Source organism: Lipotes vexillifer, unplaced genomic scaffold (assembly GCF_000442215.2).
Source record: "Lipotes vexillifer unplaced genomic scaffold, Lipotes_vexillifer_v1.1 scaffold1342, whole genome shotgun sequence".
In the NCBI taxonomy this organism is placed as follows: domain Eukaryota; kingdom Metazoa; phylum Chordata; class Mammalia; order Artiodactyla; family Lipotidae; genus Lipotes; species Lipotes vexillifer.
The window spans coordinates 302647-320767 of NW_006786109.1; the positions used below are offsets into that span (position 1 = coordinate 302647).

The 18121-nt window shown below is 36.0% G+C and overlaps 1 protein-coding gene across 2 annotated transcripts in view; it reads left to right on the top strand.

Moving 5' to 3' along the window:
• The window catches only part of TAF4B (TATA-box binding protein associated factor 4b), a 110546-nt gene that overhangs the window by 14559 nt on the left and 77866 nt on the right, over positions 1–18121 (top strand). For both annotated transcript variants that reach the window (XM_007458394.1, XM_007458395.1), the window contains exons 4-8: positions 3656–3817; positions 3925–4047; positions 5950–6039; positions 9046–9660; positions 17694–17826. In XM_007458394.1, the coding sequence (XP_007458456.1) occupies positions 3656–3817; positions 3925–4047; positions 5950–6039; positions 9046–9660; positions 17694–17826 (1123 nt within the window). The remainder of the gene's footprint in view (positions 1–3655; positions 3818–3924; positions 4048–5949; positions 6040–9045; positions 9661–17693; positions 17827–18121) is intronic.

Consider the following 18121-nt stretch of genomic DNA (forward strand, 5'->3'; position numbering starts at 1 on the left):
AAGATGGAGGATAGAATTCCATCTTCATAGAGTATTGTCTCTGAGTTTGCACTTCACCTGTGTTTTCTGCATGCTGTTCTAATACTTTACTAGGCAGGCAGCTTCTGGTTCATGCCATATTTGATATAATCAGTGGATCCCATGGTCATGGGACCACTGTTGTACTTCCTTTGTTGTATAGAAGATACATCTTCTTGAAGCATGTTATGTGAAATCCCATGCTGTGGATCAAACATGGTGTTTGGTGTTTCAGAATTACTTAACCATATTACTTCCTCTAACAGAGATGGTGATCAGTGAACCTGATTTTAAACATAGTTTTTTTTGTTGTTGTTTTGTTTTTGTTGTTTTTTTTTTTGCTAATAATGGCTACCATTTATGGAGCACTTAATGTGTTGGACACTTTTTAAGTGCTTTACATCCCTCATCTCATTTCATTTCATCCTGTGACTATTCTGTAAGGAAGTATTATCTCTATTTTATGTAGGTGAAAATCAGTTTAGAGAAGTTAAGAAATTTGCATGATTTCTGCTAATATGTAGCAAAGGGGGCATTTGAACCAAGGTCTCTATCTGACTCTGGAAACTCTATTCTTAATGACCTCTCTGCTGATTGTCTCAAACTCTAGGTTCCACCTCCCCCCTGCCCCCCTGCCCTTAGGTTATTCTGGGGAGATCACTGGGCCAAAGGGTATGAATTTAGGCCTACTGATAGCTGCTATGTGTTGTAAGAAATAATTGTTTCTTAAAATGGGATTTTTTTTTTTTTGATCAGTCAGATGTGGACACCAAATAACACCACAGGAAGGTGTATGAAAGTGAAAGAGACTTCCTATACTGACAGGCCCTAGAAGAGGGTGGCATGGAATGACATGCAGGGGGCCATATGGGAGGAGCACCGGGGCAGACTCAACCAAACAAGTGGGGATCTGAGAGGGAATGAGGACCTGGGGGCAAGTGCCTTTGTTGAGGGTTGGTATGGAGTACACAAGCAAAAGACGTGAGGGGATTTCATTGGTGTGTTTGAATTATGTCACAGTTGGGAGAGCAGAAAGAGAACTTGTGGCAGGGACCAGCCTTACCACACTGGTGCACCTGGTCACCTGGGCCAGGCTTTCACAGCCTGTTTGTAGGGATGTTGAGGCACCAGAAAAATACGAAGTTTGAAGAATTTACAATACAGTTATTTTATGAAAGGGTTTTCAACTTCCACAGTATTTTGAGTAAATCAATTTTTTTATTGTATCTATTTATTAAAGATTTAGTACATATAGTTGTACTAGAATGGTATATATGTGTTGTTTAATTCTTTTCCTTGGGTTATTTTTCCATATATATGTCTACAGTTGCTATTTCCATGCAGGGTGTGTATAACTTTTCTTAATTTAGATTGATGCATTTTTTAAGCTGAGTTGCTCCTTAGTGGTAGGCTAAGGCAGTAGAAATTATCAGTGAAGTTAGTGAATAATTTCTGTGTCCACTTTGAGAGGTAAAGCATCTCAGTTTCAGGCATTTCTTGGAAATAAGGAGCTAGAACTTGGATGACTCTCCTTAAAAGGCAATTTAGTCTGTTAAATTTGTATACAATTAATTTCACTGACTCTTGTGTATTAATATAACTGATTTTCATAATTTACTTCACATATACCCCAGGTCTTTTCTCTCCTGTCCCCTAGACATGCCTAATCAGTGCCAGTGCAGTCTTGCAAAGCATGGAAATAGCGTTGCCTGGTCTAGAATATTGAGATTTATGATTGAGTTTAAAACAGTCCGTCCATTACAGCAGTGTGATTATATACATAGAGTAAGACCAGGATTGTGATTTCTCCATGCCTCTTAAGAGTTGCAGGTATCTGGTAAGGTACAGGTAGTAGCTATATTAAAAAGAGTTATGAAGGGCAAATTTTGTGCTGAAGACAGAATAAAATATTGACAAGGAAAGTAGGAGTGCCACAAATGCTTCTTCTACTCACAAAAAATAGGACTTTTTTCCTGAGCTCACATTTCGTTGGGCCTTATTTTGCTTCATAAGGAAGAGGGACAGTACTCGCCTGAGGAACCCCTCCCATCAATCCTGTGAGGTAATCATAGTCAACAGCTAAAGTTCGACATTACTTTCTTAAATATAGTAGTACAGATAATTAATGGTAGAGTATAAAACATACTCACTGAAAAAAGAGTATGTGTTTATTGTACATAAACCTAAGAATGTTTATTAGAAGATCTCCAAAAGGATTCAGAGGGAACTGTGCAGTACTTGTCCTTGAAGAGCAGGACTAGGGATAGACTAAGAACGAGACTTCATTTTCGTTGTTGTCTTTGAGATCTGTTAATATTTAATAAAACTACTAATTTAGGTATGATTTTTAATTTTACCTTTTTTGCTTAGCATTTCATAAGTTTTCATCTTCATCATTAATCAGTGTTTTAAATTTCTTTCCCATTTTTTTATCTCCAAAACATTCTTGCCTAATATATGCTTCAGTCTTTCTAAAGTGGAAATTTTTTTTGCGGTTCGCGGGCCTCTCACTGTTGTGGCCTCTCCCGTTGCGGAGCACAGGCTCCAGACGCGCAGGCTCAGCGGCCATGGCTCACGGGCCCAGCCGCTCCGCGGCATGTGGGATCTTCCTGGACCGGGGCATGAACCCGTGTCCCCTGCATCGGCGGGCGGACTCTCAACCACTGCGCCACCAGGGAAGCCCTAAAGTGGAAATTTTTGATGTATATTTGAATTCACTTATATTGATTGTTGCAGAAAGAAAGTTTCTTGAGGGTAATAACAACCTGACCTTTTTGTGTTTTATGCCTGTAGAACACAAGTATTTAAATTAAAATGATGGTGCAGTGTTCAGTTTTCTGTGTGAATTGTAAATACTATTCTCTCCCCCACCCACAAACTTTACTCATGTTCTGTAACTTTTAGTGTTTGTCTTTAAAGTAAGATTGTTGCTTTATCTCAGTCTGCTTGTCTAAATTATTAACCAATTTGTGATTTCTTATATTAAATTTTTTATCCTGCAGGTGGTGCTATAATCACACCTCATTTAATAGAGGATAGAAGAAATAACCGGAATTCTTTTCAGTGTGAAAATAAGATATTCACATTTTGTAATATTTGTTATTACAAATTACAAAGTTGTTACTGCTTTTCTAATAGTCTACATAAAAGCAGCTTATCTGAATATGAGACGATCAATAGATCTCTCAGATTTATACTTAGTAAAAAGCAGAATATTATAAAATAAGAAATTCTGTATTTTCTTACAAAAACTTACTATTTCAAATTTTTTTGGAGAAGTATTAATAATATTTGAGGACTACGTGCTTGGCATTGTTTTTTAAAAACAATCCCAGGATAGTAGGTACCATTGCTGTCCTTGTTTTTTACAAACAGGAATCAGGGTTAGCAGGATAAAGTAACTTGCCTGAGATCAACACTTGGGTGTCAGTGATAAATAGGTAGGTAGGTGAGAATGAAACCCAGAGCTGCCAGAGTCCAGAGCTGGTAAATGGTGTTACATTGCCTTAGACTAGTAGAGCATAATATAAAAGCAAGGATGTCGAGATCCATTTGTAGTCTAAGCGTGAAATGAGACACTCGCCATGATGCATATCATAGTAATACATCTCTTGATATCTACCGCTTTTACTTTCAGTCTGTGGCTGTGCCAACCAGTGTTGTCACAGTGACCCCTGCAAAGCCGTTGAATACTGTGGCTACCCTGAAGCCTTCAAGTTTGGGAGCGCCACCCACCCCCTCAAGTGAGCCCAGTCTCACAGCAGAGAACTCAGCCACTGCTCAGACTAATCTTTCTCCGGTAAAGCTCTCCCTTGTACCTTACATAAATAGAACTCTTTACAAATTTTCTTCGAGTATATTTTCTAGCTAACATTTGTGAGTGTTTGTTTATACTTCTATATTTAGACGATGCTAGAAAATGTGAAGAAATGTAAGAACTTCCTCGCAATGTTAATAAAACTAGCGTGTAGCGGATCACAGTCCCCGGAGATGGGGCAGAATGTGAAGAAGTTGGTGGAACAACTTTTGGTAAGTTGGGACTATAAAAGCTCTGTAAGCAGCCGTAGAACATGTTTTAAATGAGAAATAAATATTTTTAAATGAGGTTTATCTTAAGTGCATTTTTGGATAACCTTTGCTTTTGCTTATTGAAAACTTTGTAATGATTATAAATCTTAGACTAGTAAATCTAGTCTATACAGTCGTCCCTCAGTATCCATGGGGGTTGGTTCCAGGACCGGCCGAGGATACCAAAATCCACGGATGGTCAAGTCCCATAGTTGGCCCTCCCTATCTGTGGGTTCCACATCTGTGGATTCAACCAACTGCGAATTGTAAATATAGTACTACACCAGTCCTTAGTTGGTTGAATCTGCTCATGCAAAACGTGGGGATACGAAGGGCCGACTGTATTACTTTATGTTTGCTAGTCTTGCTTCACTTAGCCTAAAAAGAGCTTTGGAGAGAAGGTTGACTACTTGGTCAAATAAAAACTTATTAGTATTTGGAGAATATTTGGCCTCATGAAAAGAGGTGGTTGGAAAAGTATTTTAAGAGCTTTTCTCCAGATCGTTATGGATATTCTTTAGAGTCCACTGGTTTGTCTTGTACCCTGAATGGATCTTTCACCCAAATGTAACAGCTCACATTTGGTTGTCTGGAAAATAATTGGTTTGCTGAGTTGTATAGATCTTCCAAATGTTGACAGATTTGTTAATTAAGATATCAAAAAATCATACTTGTAATCTAACAATCGCATCAGAAAATTTTTTCAGTACAGGGAAGCTGTACTGAAGCTTCAGGATTGTGGTTACAAATTTTCCAAGGATCAAGCTCAGGATTGTGGTTACAAATTTTCCAAAATTCTAATTTTGACTTGAGAGCTCTGATTTTTATCATTAGCAACAAAAACCATCAGTTGTTTTCCTTACAGTGACAGGCTTTGTTCGTTTGTTTGTTTTTTGAGAGAGTGTCTCTCAAAATACCCCAATGTGAATAACCACAGCTGATTTGATATTCTTACCAGTAAATGAAAAAAAAGCAGCTAGCTCAGCTAGCAACTCAATCACAAAGTGCTTTTCCTTGAGTATCTTACTTTGGTCTACTGTATGTATGGTTCCCATTATGTTGCACACAGTATTTTTAAAAGATGTCTACTGAAGGGTTAAGATTTAGTAAAATTAAATTTTACTGTTCTGTGAAGGACATTTTAAAGTCGAACTGGCTCTATTTTTTTTTTTTTTTTTTTTACCACACATGCATAGCAATGCAGAGTATGACAACAACTATTTAAATTTTTTATCATTGCCTTTCTTGCCAGCAGTTGCTTTCGTACCATCAGTGCAAATCTCAACACAGTGAAAAAGGCAAAAAAATTATTAGTATTAATGTGAAAATAATTTAGACCTCATAGACCCCTGCAGTGTTTAGAGTCCAAACCAGTATGGAAGGGTTCCTAAGTTCTTTGGAACAACAGCATATCTATTATTGTGGCCTTGTAATAAAATACAGTCTAACCTCAGTTAAAGTAATTTAAAAATTGAGAAAAGAAAACAAAAAAAATCCAAGGCCCCCACACCAAATAACTTCCAATTTCCTACCCTAAGAAGTGTAAGACTCCTGTGTCTTTACTTCTTAATTGTTCTTAACAGACTGTAGTACTATCACCTTATCCAGTCAGCCAGCTCTTCTCTCACTTTGCTTACTGGGATCTTAAAAAAATAATAATAATAATCTCTTCATTGTATTCTGTATGAAAAAACATCTCTATGTTTATTTTGTAGGGGACATGAAAAAACTGCCCCTATTTAATGATAGACTTTGACTTTATTACTGTTCAAAGTTTGCTATGTCTACAATCATGAACCACACACTTTTCCTCTTGTAAAATATTTGTAGATCTAAAAGTGTTTTCTTTCTTCCACTCCTCAGGATGCAAAAATTGAAGCAGAAGAATTTACTAGACAGCTGTATGTTGAACTCAAGTCTTCACCTCAGCCTCACCTAGTTCCTTTCCTTAAGGTAGAGTTATGTGTTACTTTGAAGAAATAGTTTGAATTAGATTACTTTAAAGTAATTTAAAATCTGAATATTTCAATATGACAGCAATTTAATGTGAAGATAGTAACAGTAGAAGAAATCTCTCAGGGCTGTTGTAATCTGTAAAGCATATTCATAATTCATATTCTTTGCATTGGAACACATTGAGAAAACAGAAGTAACATCTCATTCATGAACATAACTTAATGATTATATTATTTGATGCTTGTATTCTCAAAGATTCTTAACTTTAAAAAAAAATAGTGTCTCTGCTTTGTCCTGATGACTCTTATTCTCTTAGAAGTAGTAAACCACATGGTACCAAATTTAGTGGGAAAGCTATTATTATTATTTTTCTTGGAAGGGGGAAGCTATTATTTAAAAAAATTAATTTATATTGTTAGTAGACACACTCTTCTCTAAGATTTATTGAATTAAATAGATTTTGATGGAGAACAATAACTTTGATAACAAGAGCTTTGTTTGGCAGGCTGAAAAAATAAATTCCTTTTGTATATTTTGAAGCTGAAAAGGAATTGAATTAAAATTTATAAAGTTATTAAAGACCTGAGATTTTAGTGAACCAAACACTCATCCCATATATTTTGAAAAATTTGGCTTAATTGTCTAGGGGAGATGAATGAGACTTCATAGAGGAAGACTCTTTTTGATGCCTCATGAAAGAAGAGTGGGAAAGGAGATGGGGCACCACATTTTCAGAAGGCTGTTAAAATAACTGGAAATTGTCCCTAGGAGACTGACCATGTTGATTAGGAAGATGCCAATCATGTGATATAAAATGTGGCTAAAAAACAGAATGTTTTAGCCAGGGAAGACTTAGTCTGGGGAAGGGAAGATTGAAGGGTCATCGCAGTACCAAACATCAAATGACTAGAGCCCTGTTTTCAGGTGACCCTCTTGATTGAGAAGTTAGCTGCAGTTCTTCTTGGGTCCCTTTCAATGTAAAAGTTCTGTGAGCTGTAGGTGCTCTACGTGACACTGACAACTCTGTTTAGTGTATCTATGTTTAATACTCACTGGAGACACTGGCGGGGAGAAGGAGGGAAATAAAGTACCTACTATGTGTTCTGTGCTTTGCTAGCTACTTCACTTATAATTTGCATTGTTTGGACTTAATTTTCATATCAGTCTTTTGACAATAGGTGCTAGATGGTATAGTATTTTCCATTTTGGAGATGAGAAAATTGTTTAAATTGACTTAACTTTTGATCAAACACACAGATCTAGAATTTAGCCTGACTCTACTGGCTATGTAACACTCCCTTGAAGTTACTAAATATTACCATTAAGTATCTGCATTTTGTATCAGTTTTCTAAGGACTATTATTAAGCCTTATGTTTTTTTCTTGAGAATATTTTTTTCACATCCTTGAGAGCTCTGGAGGTTGGACTTTGCATAGGGATAAGGGATTCGGCATTTAGACTTAACTCTGGCCAGGTGATCAAGAGATAATTTAACATACTTGTTTTTATTGTTGTCTCTTTAAGTCTTATTACTTTAACATTTCTTTCCAGTTGTGTTTTTCTCAGGTCTCCCCCATCTTAGATTTCTTGCTTAAATTTAATTAATCAAATCACTTCATTTGTTCATGTATTTCCAAAGCAGCTTGTTTTCTACCTTTTTTTTTTTGCGGTACGTGGGCCTCTCACTGTTGTGGCCTCTCCCGTTTGCGGAGCACAGGCTCCAGATGCGCAGGCTCAGCAGCCATGGCTCACGGGCCCAGGCGCTCTGCGGCATGTGGGATCCTCCCAGACCGGGGCACGAACCCGCGTCCCCTGCATCGGCAGGCGGACTCTCAACCACTGCGCCACCAGGGAAGTCCCTGTTTTCTACCATTTTTAAAGTTTGGGAAAAGAGCGTGAAAGACTTTTTGTTTCTTTCTTTTGATACTATTTATAGATATATGTAATTGAAAACCTTCAGATTAAAATATTCTCAATCTTTTTAAGTAAAAAAAAGTAAAAGAAGTAACTAGAAGGAAAAGGAAGAGAAGGAATAGTTCTCATTTGCTTCTTAAGTAAAGGCAATCTGACTGAATTTAAGTATCAAAACAAGGAAATCTTCCAAAACAGCTCATGAATTCGCTGAAAGATAACCTACTAAGCACCTCCTTTTTCATCTTTTTCTCTTACTCAAAAACAAAGGTAGATAAAAACACCAGGGATGAAAAGGCAGAACCTTCGGGCTTCCCTGGTGGCGCAGTGCTTGAGAGTCCGCCTGCCGATGCAGGAGACGCGGGTTCGTGCCCCGTTTCGGGAAGATCCCACATGCCGCGGAGCGGCTGGGCCCGTGAGCCATGGCCACTGAGCCTGCGCGTCCGGAGCCTGTGCTCCGCAAATGGGAGAGGCCACAACAGTGAGAGGCCCGCATAACGCAAGAAAAAAAAAAAAAAGGCAGAACCTTCTTTATAGGTTAAGCTGTTTTTATTTTTTTAGCAAGATACAAAGGTAGACTCCAGCTTAAAATCCAGTCAGAAAATATTCTAGCTCAATTAAGGAAATTCACTTTCTTTCTATTAATTTTATTTTGATGTAAAGGCTGTTTCTACTCAAAATTTGGAAGTTATTTAACAAAAACTTTTTTTTTTAGATTCTGCTGTCCTGTAAACAAACTTGTAAATACTGAAGTTATGGGTGATCTATTATGGGGTTTAGATAAATACAAATAAGTAGGATACAGTGTTTTATTTTACCAAATTAATATTTGATACCAATTTGATACTGAAGTATATAAAATAAGTTTAATACTGAGACATAAGAATTATGAACTGAAAAATGAAGCACTTCGGGACTTTAAATTGTATCCTGGTTATTGACAGAATGTAAATGATTGATAACAGATTTCCTCAACTGAAACGTTGGTATACTTTTAATTTTATGTTGTAAAGATATGACATACAAAGTAGTTCTATTTTTCTAGAGCTCATTTATTTAGTTATCAGTGTTTTTTTTGTCCTCTGTTTCTAGAAAAGTGTGATTGCCTTACGACAACTGATGCCTAACTCCCAGAGCTTTATTCAGCAGTGTGTTCAGCAGACTTCTAGTGAGGTGGTCATTGCTACCTGTACCACAACAGTAACACCTTCTCCTGTGGTGACAACAGTAGTTTCCTCAGTCCAGCCTGAAAAGCCCATCATTGGTTCTGTAGCAGCAACATCTGGAACTGTGTCAGTGCAAACTCTGAATCCACTTGCTCCAGGGGGAGCAAAAACTGGAGTTGTGACACTTCATTCTGTGGGTCCAGCTGCTGTGCCAGGAGGAACAACAGCTGGAACTGTTGTGCTTCAGACTCCAAAACCGCTAGTGACATCTCTGCAGAACACAGTGACAGCAGTCTCACTTCAGCCTGAAAAGCCAGTTGTCTCTGGGACAGCAGTGACACTGGCCCTCCCCTCGGTAACTTTTGGAGAAACCTCAGCAGCAGCTGTATGTCTTCCGTCTGTGAAACCTGTTGTTACTTCTGCTGGGACCACATCTGACAAGCCTGTCATTGGCACTCCAGTCCAAATCAAACTTGCACAGCCGGGCCCCGTGCTTACACAACCAGCCAGCATTCCACAGGCAGTTAAAGTCCAACAACTAGTGAGTAACATTTCATTTCTTCCTCCATTTCTTCTTTTGAAAATTTTAGACATTCAGAAAACTGGCAAGACTAGTAAAATGAACCCCTGTGTACCCTTGACCAAGGTTGACCAGTTGTTAACGTTGTACCATGTTTGCTTTGTCTCTCCCCCCTCTATTCACATACACAAACACACACGTAATTTTTTCCTGAACCATTTAAGAGTTGGTTACAGAAATTGGCTTTGTGCCATTAAGTACTGTGTCTCTCTTAAGGAAAAGGATTTTTTTTAGCATAACTGCAAACGTACTTATTATCACACATGGGTAGTTAATATTGGCACAGTATTTACAGTTGTCCCAACAATGTCCTTAATAGCTAATTTTTTTTCTGATGTTTCTAGTAAAGAATTGCATATTACACTTACTTGTCTTTTTTTTTTTTTTTTTTTTTCAGGCCCCGTTAATCTAGAAGAGTTCTCAGCCTTTTGTAGTTGTTCATTGTGTTGTACTATTTTAAGTGCCTGGGCTAGTTGTTTTGCAGAGTGTCCTTTATTTTGTTTTGTCTAATCATTTCCTCAAGACTAGATTCAGATTAAATATTTTTGGTAAGGTTATTACATAGGTGATACTATGGTAACATTTCTTTTTAAAATGTGCTGAAGGAAGAGAGAAGTGAGGGGAGTAGATGAGTAAGAAGTTGTGTTTCTTCCTAAACCCTATAGATTGGGAAGTTCTTGGGTGGAAGAAACCTGAAATTTTAGCTGTTTATCTGTTAGTGTTTAGATCTACTTCACTCAAGATGTGTTTTATCGGAAGTCTGAAAGTATTGTTAACCTGTGGAAGATGGTACATGGTGAATTAATTAAAAATCGTGTCTTTTAGGTAAAGTTCTCCCCTACCTTATACTGTAACAGAACTAACTGTTCTTTTGATTTTTGGTGATTGCCCTTGTTCTTCTTTGAAAACCTTCATGTTAAAGGCTGTGTTTTGAATCTCTTGGTTTTAGTTTTTTCTGCTAAGTAGACTTCCCAGCCTTGTTTACGTGATCAGAAGACATTAGTATCTCTGAATGATTGTCTTTGATGCAGAGGGCAAGCTTTAGGTGTAGAATGAAAGAGGAAAGATCAGTTTGGCCAACAGTCAAAACTCTTGGGTAGGTGGGAAGTAATAATCAATTCCTGGGCGTTGATCTTTTTTCATCCCTTCCTACTCTGCATCTGATTTTCAAGTGGAGAAATGTACCTGCCTTGTGGCGTTTCTCTTGGGTGTCTGCATTTAATCTCAGAGATGAACCTTCTTTAGAAGTAGTGATTCTTAAACGTCGATCTGAGTAGCCAGGTTTGGGAACCATTGGAACTGTAATTACCTTGGTGAAAGGTCTCTTTTGGTAGCACTTAAGAGTATTGAAATCCTCTTTATGGGTCATAGCTGATTCTTGAATAAATGCTATCTTTATTGAAAATCTATAGCATATCCACCCCTAAGTGAAATAATACTTTATAGCTACATAGAGTCTTAAAACATGTCTTGTATGCAGTATGGATTTTGAAATAATTTTGATGAAGACAAGGCAGGGAGAAAACTAAGAATCCCAGAAATTGTAAGGGACCTATCCACTGGCACTCAACAAGTAATAAATAGATCTCAGCCTAGAACCCAGCGTCTTTCCCATTAGATTCTGGCACTTATGGCAAGAACTTCTAGGTTTCTAGAGGGTCCTGAAATGGAAAACTGTCAGGTAATAACATCTTGACAGTATTTACATTTTATAGGCTTACCTTGTTATACATTAGAAACAGTTTCAATCAAGAAAAACATGTAACAAAACCCACTGGTAAATTTTAGGGATTTTTAAACCTCCTGCTTTCATTCTTGAAAGAATGGGGAATATATTTTCCTTGTGAATTCTGTTTTCTTGTTTGGCCTTTGTTTCAATTTTAGTCAACAAATTTGATGTCAGTATTCATATCTTCCTGTTTAAAATGGCAGAAACAGAGCAGCTAGACACTGAAGATGCATTGTAATCTGTTCTATAACAAATTTTTACCTGGGGCACAAAACAACATAAGCTGTTTTTTCTGTATGGTAATGCCACAGAGAGGATTGAACTAGGACATTCTTTCAAATCAGCTAATTTAGAAAATTAGTGTTACTTAAGTTTGAATTAGTATTACTCAAGTAATTTAAGAATATCATCAGTGAGTTCATTATAAACCATAGTGCAGTTTAATCCTAGGTCTGTCTAAGTGAGGAGGAAAACACTCCGGGTGCTAGAAACATAAGAAAGTATTCAATGCAGCTTGTAAGAAATATGGTAAATAATTATTTAAAATACGAGAATTGCCACGCTAGTTCAAATCTGTGGTCCATGTAACTCAGGATGCAGTCTCCGAAAGTGGTCTGAACAGTAGAAGTATGGCTGTGTTTTTCAATGTTAGGTATAAAATTTGTGTGATTTATTTCCTTTAATAATCATGAATTTAAAAATCCCTGTTAGTACTTTATCTTTTTCTAGCTTGTCTAGTTTTCCTGAAGAGTTGTATAGGTTTCCTGCCTTCTTGATAAGATGTTTTAAATATCACACTTTCAAGGTATGAGAATCCTCTTAATCTACCATTGCAGGGTTTAGATTTTGTACAGTTATTATTTTATGAAGTATATGTTTTCATTCCAGATTAAAGAGACCCTCCTCCCAATTTAAAAAAAAAAAATTTAGATTTATGACCACATGTTATCTTTTCTAGCTCATGGATTTTTTGTATGTTACCCTCCGGGGATCTGCTGAAGTTCTCATCAAGTAAATTAGCTAGGATTGTTCACACTTTCTTTAGGTGTAAATTTTTCATTTTGTACCAGTAGTTCAACATAGTGCTTTGTATATCTTGGTCCTCAAATGCTTGAATTGTTGAAATATGGACCTAACCAGTAGTTCCCGGATTTCATCTAAGAATCTAATTCTTTTAAATGATTAATCTTATTGGTTGTCTACCAATTCTGGCATAGCAGCTATTATAGGATGTTATATACTACAACTAAGCGGAGCTTGACATTTTTACCTTTTTTAAAAAGTTAATGAAAGAGAGTGGATGAATTGGATTAGAATCTACCAGTGGTGGATAGATAATAAGTAGAAGCTTTCAGGAGTTTTGATGCTTAAAATTTTCCTTACGATATTGGTGAAAAAATTATTTTACACATAATTGAGCAAAAGCTAAATTTAATTTAAATTAAACATTGTCATAGTAATTCAGTTTAAATGTAATTAGAAAAGTTAATTTAATTTAAAAGAGCTAAATTTTAATGTCTCATCATTTTTTAAGTTAAATTTTGATAAATTTTAATAACTAATTTTAACACAAAAAATTAATAAGCTTCTCAAATCCACATGTGTGAACAAAAATCATGAATGAGAAAGGAAATTCAAAATTCTGGGTTTCTGTTTTTAGAAAAAAGGTGTATAGTTTTAGAGAGTAAACTGAATACTGTTACTCTTAGTAATCGTGTGTGTGTGTGTGTGTGTGTGTGTGTGTGTGTGTGTGTGTGTAAAATCTTTTAAAAAAATTTTTATTTGGAGATAGGGCAGGAAGTTGTAGTATTATCATAGATATTTTCCTTATTTCAGATATATATTTCCCTAGGTGACTATTACTTGCATTTCTTTCTTAACAGAATTGTAGACATTTGATAAGTAAGCGGCCAAGTACGTTCAACAATCATTCTCCAACTATTACTGTTTTGCGGATATAAGAGAAAAACAACTAATTATCAGTATATTATTAATGTAATTTTCAGTTTCATTGAAGTAAAACTGATCTCCTAAAATAAATTGACCCAGAATATTAGAAAAAATTTGTTGTTGCATCATATTTTTGTCTCATACCTAATTATTTTGAAGTAGGGAATCATTAAAGAATTTCAGAATACACATTTTTATATGAAATGCTCTGTGAGGCTTAACTCTGCTGATTATCTCTGACTTCACTTCTCACTGAAGAAGGAGAAATATTTTCAAGGTATAAATTTCAGCCTCTGAGTATGCTGGTGGCCAGTATTTTTATTAAAGAAGTTGAAATTAAAATTGAGTAGGAAACAAAACCAGGATTATTGTTTTATTGGGTCAAGTAGTTCACTGTCAGTTTCATATTGGACTGATCTACTAAGATCCAGACTTAAGTAATCAGTTTGTCTTTTTTTTCTTTCCTCTTAGCATGCTGTTAAGAGTGACAGGAGAGGTAGAATTCAGTTGTTGATTGTCAAATAGGACTAATGAAAGATTTGGTAAAGAGGCTGAATCCAAGTAAGGCCTACTACTCTTTATTTTCCATATATAATCAGGAGTTGCGTCGAAAAATCTTCATGGACTATAATTTAGTCAGGGCTCGTATAGTAGTCTTAATATATAGGTTGATTAATGCCAGTTCATTTAAACTTAATTGAAGAATATATATTTTTTAGGTTTTAGTTTGGTGAGGATACATTAGAATTTATGGAAAATAGACTATTTAGAGACAATATTTACAGTGTGTATGTTGTCTTATTTTTGCCTTATTCAAGAAAATGTTTTATTATGAAAATTTCCAAACATAGCAAAGTTGAAGTTTATAGTGAACACCCATATACCAACCACCTAGATTCCACTATTTACAGTTACTATACTTGATTTATCCACCCATCAATCTTAATTTTTGATACATTTCAAAGGTTTCTTCCTAAAAAATTAAACATTAATTTTAATGCATGCATATCATTAACTACCAATCAATATTTGTTTACTCTTTTCTTCTTTTTAACTAAAATTTATATTCAGTGATGTGCACAAATTTTAAATGTAACATTGGATAAGTTTTGACAATGCTTAACTCTGTGTAACTCAAACCCTTTCAAGATTATGGAGTGTTACCATCACCTTGCAGTTAGTTCCCTTTTGTCCCTTCCCAGTCAGTCCCCACCTGTGTACCTCCAGAAGCAATGACTCCCACAGATTAGTTTTGCTTGTTGTTAAAGTTCATATAAATCATCATACAAATAAGCACATTTAAATTTTTTAACAGAAATTTATAGGTTCTCGATTTGAAGCAGCATTTACTGATTTCTATAAAAGCTGGTAATATAATTAAGAATTCATTAGGGCAAATTTTAAAAAGTGGTTAGAAGGCCCTTTGAAAAAACAGCATATTCTGAGGTTGCCAAGGTTGAATTTTAATCTAGATTGGGCATGACAAATACATTTCAACTCTCATTATAGGATTTTACTGGACCTCTGTGTTAAGAAAGATTCTAAGGCTGCATGTGGGTATATAGAAGTGGTGGTATTTAGTGATGTATGTTTGTCCCAGAATATGAGTAGTGGCACAAGAACCACACATTGGCTGTTCCTAAGAAATAGTGGCAACTAACATGTATTTCCTGACTTTTTTTTTAGTGGGGGGGGCCATGCTGCACAGCTTGCGAGGTCTTAGTTCCCCGACCAGGGATTGAACCCAGTCCCTCGACAGTGAAAGCACAGAGTCCTAACCACTGGACCACCAGGGATTCCCTATTTCCTGACTTTTTATACTAAAGTTTTTGTTCATTTGGGGCCCTGTGTTTTCTAGAACTCAACCTCAGTGAGTGTGTGCCAGTAATCACATATTGAATAGTATATACAAATTAGAGGAGGTATTACCCTTTAGTAACTTTGTGTGCATTTACTGCTTGAGTTATTTAGAGCTAAGTATTTGATTGCTGTGTATTTATGAACAGAGGAGTTGGTGGGGTCGAAATATAGAGAAAGCAGAGTGTGAAGGGTGTTTTCATCTACTAGTTTAATCTGTACTTGTGTTTGTTTGCTTCCTTTCCTTATGGAATTTAAGAACAGTTCCATGTCAGATATTCCAGATCATAGTTAATGTAAAAATCATAATTAATGTAAAAAAAATAGCTGTCACCTGAAGAATATTGTGTAGCTCTAGACCTGCAGTTTCTATAAACTATAGAACATTAAATTATGTTAACATCCTAGTAAAACATCAGAACTTGACTTGTCAAGAGAAAAAGCTAAGGTATGTACTATTTACTCTTCTTCTTTTCTAGTGTTTTTTTTGGAGGGAAAGTAAATAAAGGACATGTTTTTAAAAATATAATAGCTCTTTGTTTTGCTTGCCAAGTAGGAGCAGATATATCATCTTTGGGCCAATTTCCATCTAATTTCAGTGTCCATAAGATGCCTAATATTGTGGTCTAAAAATGGTACTTTCTTTGAAAGAAGACTGCTGAACTGTTTTATACTTTCTCACTCATGGTATTTTATTTTGCTCAGCAAGTGTGCAGGAATATACTGCACATGTGATCCCAAGTGTATTGGGTGCACTTGGTAGCATACATCCTCACTGGTACATCCTCATTAGGATGAGGAATGATGGGTATCCAGGATTATTAAATCAGTTGCCACATTTGCCTCCTGCTCCCTGCATGAACTTGCCCTGGAGTGGGCTGTAGGCTGAGCCACACACATCCCTGGCCTGGGAGCCCTCCTGCAGGCACCAAGGCTTGCCTTCCCCAGCTTGTTCTGTGCTAGGGCCACACGCTGATGCTGGGGTCTTCTGGCCTCCATGCCCCCACCCCTCCTGGCAGGACCCCAGGAGGCATAGAGCCTCCTTCCACCTCAGGGGCTGGTCTCTAGGCTGTTACTTTTTTTTTAATATTTTTGAGTACCCATCAAAAATGGAATGAAGACTAACTCATAAGCAAATTTCTAATAACATTTTATTACTATCTTTTGTAATTAAAATACTGAAAAGAATACCAAATAAAAGATATCAAGGAAGAAAATATGAACAATAGGGAGGTATGCCAGAATTGTTAGGAGTGTTTCTGTTTTCTTTTGAGTTTCAATCTGAATGCATAAATGGGACTCTGAATGGGACTCTGAATGGGACTCTTTATAGAATTTAAATCTGTTTCCTAGGACTTTACAATACATAAGTATGATCTCAACTGAAATATATCATTGTTTTCAAGAGTTGTTTCTCTCTTTCAAGAGTCTATTCTCATAGAATCATGGCAATTGAATTATTCCAACTTGTATTTTTTCTCTAGGAACATTGGTTCCTATAAGATTATTTATTGGGACATTTTGGATTTCTTGTAAGTTACTTTTGTTTAGTAATATGCACTAGACAATTTTATTTATAAAAAATTAGAGTATAAATAAATTATACCTCCAGAATTCCATTATGAAGTCTACCTCCTAGATCATTTATATTAGCCATATATGAGTTTGAGGACTTATAAATAGTTCGCTCTCTTATAAATAGCTGGCTCAAATACATGGTGACTGTTTTTTTTCTTTGAAGTGAAAAAATGAAACTCTGCTATTCTGTTTTTTCTTCTTTGAAGCTAAAAACAAGGCCCTGCTATTACTTTAATTTCTCTTCCTTTATCCCCAACCCTCACCCTCTGGATTTCTTGAACTGTTATCTTGGAGAATGCCTGTAGCATTGTTATCTTTCAGATACTTTTAAAAAAAACAGCCGATTGAAAGTCGTCATCTTCTAGAGGTATATTTTGAAATATTTATGGATAAAAAGATATATCTGGGATTTGCTTTAAAATAATTGAGAGTGGGGAGAAGTGAGAAGTGAGAATTGAGAGAGTGGGTAAGGATATAGATGAAATCAAATTGGTCAAGAATTAATCATTGTTGAAGCTGGGTAATAATGGTATAGGTGGTTTCATTTTATTGTTCCCTCTGCTTTTGTATGTGTTTGAAATTTTCTGTGTTAAGTTAAAAGATGAAAATAGGGTCTATTTGGAGATTTAAATTTAACAATATAAATTTGAATTACACTCTGAAAATTATAGTGTGAGATAGTCATGTTTTTCACTTTTGAGTAAGATAATTTTGCTACATACAAATTTAAATTTTAAGTAGGCTTTCTTGTGATGCTACGATAAAGGTATATTTAGTTAGGTGAGCCTAATCATTTGTTCTATTGTTACAATTGAAAGCTTGTTCTTTCCTAAAGCAGGTCTAGTTGAAGTGACTGTATTAATAATTCTCATTGTTTCAGGTAGTCCAGCAGCCTTCAGGAGGCCTTGCAAAACAAGTGACCACACTTTCCCATTCCTCAGCATTGACCATCCAGAAATCTGGACAGAAGGTGACAGTGAGCACTGCAGTACCTACCAGTCAGTTTCCTCAAGGTAGACTCTGGCTCATCCCTTGGGTTTGGAACATGATGGGTTTCCGTACTTTTCCTTTGCACTGTTAAGCGAAGAGAGATTTCTTTTAAGTTGAGACCTGTGAGAGAAGACTGAAAGATAACTTTATTATATTCTTTGTACATAGCCACATTTTAAGGGTGTATGTTGTTTTATATTAAAGAAGCACCACTCATGGTGTTTTGTAACTAGATAAAACAATCTACTAGTAAATAAAGTACTTTTTTTAACTTATAAAATTTGCTATTGTCTTATTTCTTTTTAAAATGTGCTTCTT